The sequence below is a fragment of the Cicer arietinum genome, chromosome 4, assembly GCF_000331145.2.
Source record: "Cicer arietinum cultivar CDC Frontier isolate Library 1 chromosome 4, Cicar.CDCFrontier_v2.0, whole genome shotgun sequence".
Taxonomy (NCBI): Eukaryota; Viridiplantae; Streptophyta; class Magnoliopsida; order Fabales; family Fabaceae; genus Cicer; species Cicer arietinum.
Window position 1 is genome coordinate 14,602,520 of NC_021163.2, and position 8,471 is coordinate 14,610,990.

General features: G+C 32.5%; 1 protein-coding gene across 1 annotated transcript; it reads right to left on the reverse strand.

Moving 5' to 3' along the window:
- Positions 1-5,270: 5,270 nt before the first annotated feature.
- Positions 5,271-8,471, reverse strand: LOC101498165 (uncharacterized). Its single transcript, XM_004496844.4, has 3 exons — positions 7,709-8,471; positions 6,585-6,932; positions 5,271-6,470 (listed from the first exon to the last, which is right to left on the reverse strand). Exons 1-3 carry the CDS (start codon positions 8,138-8,140, stop codon positions 5,853-5,855), a joined length of 1,398 nt encoding a protein of 465 aa, XP_004496901.1. The 5' UTR covers positions 8,141-8,471; the 3' UTR covers positions 5,271-5,852.

Consider the following 8,471-nt stretch of genomic DNA (forward strand, 5'->3'; position numbering starts at 1 on the left):
TATTATTATTATTATTATTATTATTATTATTATTATTATTATTATTATTATTATTATTATTATTATTATTATTATTATTATTATTATTATTATTATTATTATTTGGACTTTTATTTTGATTTTTTCTGAATTTTTTTTTTTAATTTTATAATCCTCCTATTGTTTTGTTACATCTCTTCATTCTTCTTTCTCTTTTTCTCAATGGCAGTTCTCCTCAAATTTCTAGTAAAAAAATTTCTAATTGTGAATATCACCAAATATATTTTTTTTTTTATCCTAAAATTAGAGGTATTTTCGTAAGTTTAATCATACATATTTTTAAGGTTTTTTTATTTGTATATCCCTTTTTTTTTCAAATATACCAAATTGCCACACTTTGAAAAAATAATACCAAATTGCCCTACTTTTTTGCACTAATAGATCATCGCATGTCCACCCAGCGACTTTCTGAAGGCTTTTCTTTTTTCAATTCAACAGAAGGTCGCATTCCCAGGACGCGACCATGTATTAGGTGTCAAATTTTTTTTCCACGTTTTTTGCAATTACAAAATCATTTATTTAATAAAAAAAATAAAATAATATTAATAATAATAAAATAAATTATATTTATAAAAAAGTTAATTAAATTGAACAAATAAATTACATTAAATTAAAGAAAATATTGAACAAAAAATACATCAAATTCAAATTTTATTATTATTTTTATTAATTTTATTTATTAGATTAAAAAAATAGGAAGAAGTTGTTATATTATAACACCTCATTTGTTTTGGCACATCTAATATAACACGTCATTTGTTTTGGCACATGTTAGTATTTTAATATGTTGCCGATAAATCAGTAGCCATTTAACATATATAAAAAAAGATATATAAAAAAAAAAATTCATTGGATGTAGATACTAACATGTGGTAAATTGTCACACTAATTTATCTCCAAAATATTAGGTCCAAAATATTAGGGATACCTTTTTTGTTTTTGGCACAGTCAACCGTCGATGTATGCCAAAACAAATGACGTGTTGTAATAGATGTGCCAAAATAAACGAGGTGTTATAATATAACAACTTCTTCCTATTTTTTTTAATCTAATAAATAAAAATAATAATAAAATTTGAATTTAATGTATTTTTTGTTCAATATGTGGTATTTTTCTGTAATTTAATGTAATTTATTTGTTCAATTTAACTAACTTTTTTATTAATATAATTTATTTTATTATTATTATTAATATTAATATAATTTTATTTTATTTTACTTTTGTTTTATTAAATAAATGATTTTGTAATTGTAAAAAACGTGGAAAAAAAATTTGACACCTAATACATGGTCGCATCCTGGAGATGCGACCTTCTATTGAATTGAGAAAAGAAAAGCTTTCAAGAAATCACTGGATGGGCATGCGATGATCTATTAATGTCAAAAAGCAAGGTAATTTAGTATTATTTGTTCAAAGTGTGACAATTTGATATATTTGAAAAAAAAAATACACATAAAAAACCCTATTTTTAACGGATATATAAATTTAAATATGAGGTACGAAATTCAACTCTCGAATAACAAATTGCATATCAAATTTATGGTAAACAAATTAAGGTGATATTCTTTCTGTGGGTGTTGTTTTGTTTTATCCGAAATTTGATAATAAAAAAATAAATTAATGAGTTTGTCGAAAATTTTGAATTTGATAATATTTTGTTTTACAATTTAAACAAACATTGAGGAGTGAATCAGTGACCACCAAGAAATTAAATTGTGTAACAATAAAATAAAATGTGAGGACTCAAATACCCATATAAACCACTGTACCTGTAACTGTACCCATTTAGCACTCATATGTTAACGATCCTTATTTTCTCACCTGTTGCTGATGTGCATTTAAGTAAAAACACACTGTGTAGTGAAGAGTAGGATACTCTTATTTTCAGTAGAAGCGTAAGCAATGGTACAACTAGTTAGGACAGTGTCATAAATAAATATGCATCGATTAATTGCAGGTCCCTGTCTCACTATAATAATTTTGTCTCCATATCTCTGCAGACCAAAAGAAAGGGAACCTTCCCTCTGCCGACACTCATTTCATACTTGACATTTTCACTATAGAGTGATCATAGTGTATTAGTACTATTCTAAGTTGAACATTTTATCATGTTGTGTCATGAATTTCTTTCAAGTGGTCACTGAGTCAAGTCAACCAAATAAATAATGAACAACTCCTAAACCCCTCCTGTTTTTCAGGATTATGCTAAGTATGTCAGTGAAATAGAGGGTTACAAAGTCAAGGCATTGCCTAGACTTGTGCATTCTACGTACAATTACATGTTGGCCTACTATTATTTTGTGATTTTTAACAGCTAATGTGGCCCAAATTGATATGTAGCACTGAATATACTTTTCATTGGTACACAGTTTATAGTTCAATACGTGTAAGTGTGTGCTTAGCTCTGACTTGGAAAAAATTTATTTTAAATTAAACAAAAAAATTATTTTTGATTAAAAGTAAGTTGAAGTAGAGAGAGTGATATTTAGATATTTTGATGTTGAAGTTAATTCTAAATTTTTGGTCCCTTTTGCCAACGGATGCTGAACTATTAGGAAATGTGAACACTAATTAGTAGAAGGAAGGTTAGCAATATCGAGTAACATTTTTTTATTAAATTCTGACATAATAGTATCGATTATAATATATAAACTACTAATCTTTGGAGGTCCCACTTCTAATGAATGCAGTTATATTTCTTGAACAAAAAAATGTAGTTATTGTATACGGGACAAACTTGTTTGGTCCAAGGTTGCATGACCTATTGAAACTCAACTTCCAGACAACTAAATCAAACATTCAACTCAATTTGACTTTTAGCTATATAGTAAAATTTTCAATTTATATTATTCTATTATGTACTTGTGGTTTGGCAATTATCGTGTGTGAGCACATAGCTATCATTACAAATACAATTAGTACCTAACAAATATCATGTACTGTTATGTTAGTTCACTAGGCTTAGGTGAATTGGCAATATTTATTTTCCAAATTTACCGTTTTAGAATGTACACCCTTTCTATATCAACGAAAATAGAAAAAAGGATCATACTCAATAAAAATTGGTTGCATTGTCCATATCAACGAGTTAATTACATTCACATCTTGAAATAGTAAAATAGAGGAAAAGAAAGCTACCTGGACTTTAGTCAAGTATGATTGGGATGGATAGAGATTGAAAATTGAAAATTAAAGTAAGGCAAAAGGCCAAACAGCCATCAATATCTTTTTTTACAGCATTCTCCCCAAATCTCATAATCTTGGTCTACAATAAGGACTACATCAAACAATTTTTTCATTTTGTTTTTAAACTTTTGTAATAAAAGTGATTTTATTAAGTGGGTTTCTTAGATGCTAACCAACCAAGTCAAATTTGTATTTTGCTAACCATAGATAATCAATTAATTTAGCATACATGATACTTTTAGCATACATGATACATGGGGTGGTAATGGCCACAAATGTGTACACAATTGATTAGTGTTTGGATCCCTCCCGCAGTTGCGTGTGCAACAACAATAAAGGATTAAAGTTTGGTTTTTTATTCTTCTTCTGTATATCAGATGATAAAAAAATTTAGAAATTTACATACATAATGTTTTGGATTCGAATCCAAAATATAACCTTACAATATTGACAAAAACAAAATCCATTTAATTATGCCCCATAAAAACATTAGAAAGTACTAATGAAAATAAATTTGTCAAACTAGATTTAGTCATTTTTCCACTTTGTGATTATCGCTTTAAACTATATAAAGTAAATGCATATGAATTTAATTTTTTATATAATTTAAAATAAATTGTATTTTTTTTTAAATTTAATTGTTAAACATGTTTATTTCTGCATTTTATGAAAAATAATGCCACTTTAAAGTAACTTCTTGCGAGAATTTGATAAATTTTAACCAAATTTTGAATTATATATACATTTTTTTTAACTCATGTTTGTTTATATTATGAAACGGAATGAATAGATCAAACTATTACTGTAGACTTACGTAATTCACATGGCATCTAAAATAGAGCTAACCTAACAACAATATAAATGCACATAACAACATTGTCCAACTAACCCATCCTCCATGAATGAAGGAGTAGAAACAACATGAAACAAAAAAAAAAATCATATACTAGTCTCTATTGACTACTTTTGGTTTGGATAAAAAATAAAATAAAGTGGTGTGAGGAATGAGCAAGAAGGGGAAACGAAGCTGTGTGGATACATCAGTTGGGACTTGGGAGTTTGGAGGCATCGAACCTCGTGGCCGTTCCATAATCACGCTTTCACACACATGGCTTTTCATCACACACCAAACCAAATTTCCTTACTTTATTTATTCTCAATTCCTTCTGGCTTCCATTCACTATATTAGTACTATTTTTTATTTAATAAAGTTATATTCCCAATTAGCCTTCCATTTTGCTCCTACATTTGACCAAAGAGGGAAGCTTACACACATGCATTTGAGGAGACAAACTGTTTTTAACAAGGCAAAGAAGCATCCCACTCCTTGTAGGCACATGTATAACAGTGTGTTTTATCAACTCTTAGATTAACTAAGTTGAGACAATTTCAAGTATAGTATATATATGGCACGACATATTTTCATAATTAAAATATCAATCATCAAATATTCTTATTTTAAAGAATTTAATTTTCTATATTATTTGAACACATGATTTCACTCGTGTAACGCATATGATCATAAATACTAGTATTAATTGATAAAATTGAAGAGTTTATAGAGGCCTCAATTTCCATAAATATTCCATTTTTTATAATGAAAACTTTTGCAAGATTAAATCTCAAGTATTTGAGTTGAATCTTTAACATAAATATTCCATTGAGAACTCAACTTTAAATTGATGGAATACGGTGAAATAAGGCGGACTAAGAAGATTCTTTTTTAATAAGTACACTACCCATTTTCGTTTGATTCCGCTTAATTTTATCCTACACCACCAATCCAAACATATCCTACGGTAAAAATAGACTAATTTTTTTTGTTCTGAGACTAAACTTTTTTTACATTGCTTTTTTAAGACGACAAAATTATACCGCATAAAAAAATCCAGGAATATCTAGTGACAAATTCACACTCCAGAAAAGAATAGTAAAAAAAACTCTAGAAAAAAAATAGTAGAATTATCAGAGATAGCATATATCTGTCAAGACCATTAATTATGTGACAGTTTCATTCTCTCAGGAGAACTGAGAAAATTGCATCATAACACAAACCAAAAGATATTACTGATATTAGAGATGTTGGTACATCAATGCAAACTGAGTATTGTCTCAGTAACCCTATATTACCCCAGCTATCAAAAACACCCTCGATACATTACATTTTCAAACACAGAATGAACTTCTACACCACATAGAAGCTGTTAGAGTCAACCTGAATTTGGTCAGTGGCAGACTCTTTAATATTACTACCACCGACACTGAACTTTTAGATAAGTTGCTAAGTAACAAAAGTTTAATGGGTCTACTATACCAAAGCTTCACCACCTTCCCTCATTTATGGAAGGTAAACTAAAAATTCAACCTCCATTTTGCTCTATTCCGAAGTGGAAAAACGAGCTCCAACTCCATAGTCGGATTCTGCATCGAGTATAAATATTCACTCTGGTCTGCATAAAACCCGTGAATTTTTACGCTCTATTTACAGACTATATATAGAGGCATAAACAAACTTCCACGAAGAACCAACTGAAATTAACCCCTACTCTAAAATCTAAACGTTAGTAGTCAAAAACTAATGACTGCTATGAACAGTTGCCATGAATTGACCGATCTTACTCCCATCGTTAGATTTCCATCTTCCATATCATCTTATCAATGCTGCATTCGTGTGATTTCTCCAGCGCAACAACTTTGGTTCGATGTATTGCGAGGGAGTTATTTCCTCTATCATCCTGAGGAAGTTCACAAGCTTCACTGATGGAACCCGTCTTCAAATCGGCTGGGGGAATGAAGCAATCTAACGAGAGACCTGGAACATTGAATGCAACCTCTTCGATTGTCCAGGCTTCTTCCATTTTGGTTTTGGTGTGACTCATGGCCATCTCACCGAACCTGAAAAGAGTCACGACAGAGTGCCCTGAGTGGGCAATCATGATCCCTTCCACAGGCCTGTAATCATCGAGGAATGAATTGATTGTGGTTTCCCAATAGACAGCATCGCCTCCATTAGATTGGATGCGGGTCAAGTGAGAATCCTCAATGTGAACAAGAAGTCCAGTTTTCTGACTAAAGTAGCCAAATAAGACATGCCTTATGATCTCGGCAGGACCCTCGCTCCGAGACTTCAATGTTTCAGGATCAGTACAGAGCTTAAGGATGAAGCAATCCTCACCATTAATATTCTTCTCTCCTATGCATCTGGCATCAGCAAACATGCTGGCAGTGGTTCTAGGGTCAAGACCCTAAATAAATAAAAATAAACACCTTTAAGAGTAGAGAGAAAATAGGAACAGAATGCTAAAAATCAAAACAAATGGTAGTACTTATGCAGAAAGAACACTGCATAAAAATGCAACCTGAAGTGCACGACGCAAAGGCCTCACGGGTCCTTTTGCAGTGTGAGCACCAAGCCAAGGAGTGTGCCTCCAAACAAGCTTGCCATTGCAGCCAGCATGAACCTTGCTTCCCCCAACAGCAAGCTCTACATACCACATGTCAGGGTTCATCTGCCAGAGCACAAATCCACCAGACTCTGCACACCTAGAAGCATTCCGATTCTTCACTACCCTAGTTGCAGTTTCAAATTCAGAAGCTACCATTTTAACCTTCCCCATTGCATATGCATTTCTTATAGAGTTCTGCAATTTCAGCCCCCCAGAGGCTGCTATGTACTGCTGCAATATGTACTGTGCAGACGAAGTTTCCTGCAATGGTATCCATGAACAAATCATCAAAAAGTTGATAAAATTTGTATTCCAGCATCGATTTGGGAACTTGTTTTTTCTTATTAAAAATTACAAAATGGGATCAAATAACCACACAGGCCAAGCACCTGTATATTAATTTAAGGAGTAAGTGTAACTAAATGACTAAAGCATTTTCCCCCCAAAAGGCTAGTATTAGCATAACTGAACTCAAGTGAATGCCGCTAATTTATGGTAAATGAATATAATTTTTAGTCCATGGGGTGTCTGTTTGGCGCTACAAGGTCGACCTTGCAACCTAAAAGGTCCTCAAAGGACGTAGTACAAATCCCATATAAAATTATCATTATTGTCACTTTAATTAATAATAAATAATATAAATTTCATAGATCGCCCCCTTAACTAAAAAAGAGACACCAATTGCTTGAAGGCATTGGCTATTACTATTTAGCTTAAAAACTTGGTTATACTATAGATTAATTGAGTTAGAAAATTAAAATGTGTTCTTGTCTCTCTCAATATCCAATCATTAACTGAAACACCTACATGCACACAACAGCAGATTAAACCAAAAATTGCAACATTAGAAATAAAAACCGAATCGAATATTCCATAGAATCAAAACATGACAAAGTGCATAAAACACCATATGATATAATAAGCTACCAGACGGAAGAAAAAAAAATGAACATATTATATTTTGAATGTGATAACAAGACAGAGAGAAGAAAATGGCCAAAAATCCAAACCACAAGCAGCCAAAAGAAAAAACTCACGATTGGAGTGTCCTTGATGCTAAGATGAGGAAGTGGGTCAGTGGAAGAGACGTGAAAAGGTGCCAACGGCGCACCCATTACACCCAACAGAAGTCTCAGATCAGACCTCTTGTACGAAACCGAAGGAGCACGTGACAGCTGGTCTTTCATCCAGTTCCCTAAACCCGACCCGATTCTCTTCGGATCTCCGTTATCTGAATCGGGTCCCTCGATTAACGGCGTTAATGTCTCGCCTAACGGCCTCAAACCCCCGGATCTTGCGAGGGAAGAGTCCGGGGTTTGGTTCGAGTGATGTTTTTTTCTAGTGAATATACCGGAAATTGGTGAACCGGTTCGGGCCGGGCTGGTTGAGCGAGAGCGAGAACGCGAAGGTGAGAGGCCGCGAACCACTTCTTCTTTGAGCGCTGAGAAGAAACCCTGTTTCTTTTCCATTTTGGAGAAGAAATTATTATAGGATATTTTTAATCAGAGAAAAATGATAATACAAAAATACTCAAGAGAGAAACCGTGAGCGTGAGAGTGTTAAGAAGGTAGTGTTGAAGAGGTAGTGAATGGTGAAATGAAGGGAAGATAGATGTTCATAGATGCATAGAGTGGAATCAGAGAGAGAGAGAGAGAAACGGTTTTGGAGAGTGAAGATAGTAGAGTGGGAGTGTGCGAAATGTGAAAGGAAAAGGAAAAGGAAAAGGAAGCGAGTGAGGTGTGTGAATGGTGTGTGCTTTTTTGTGTGGGAAGAGAACGGTTTAAGGAGAGAGAGCGAATG

Excerpts from the sequence above, each read along its gene's own strand:
- LOC101498165 (XM_004496844.4), bottom strand. The coding sequence starts at position 8,140 with ATGGAAAAGAAACAGGGTTTCTTCTCAGCGCTCAAAGAAGAAGTGGTT. Across the intron at positions 6,933-7,708 it reads GCATCAAGGACACTCCAATC|GAAACTTCGTCTGCACAGTA; the intron begins GTGAGTTTTTTC and ends ATACCATTGCAG. Across the intron at positions 6,471-6,584 it reads CTTTGCGTCGTGCACTTCAG|GGTCTTGACCCTAGAACCAC; the intron begins GTTGCATTTTTA and ends TTATTTATTTAG.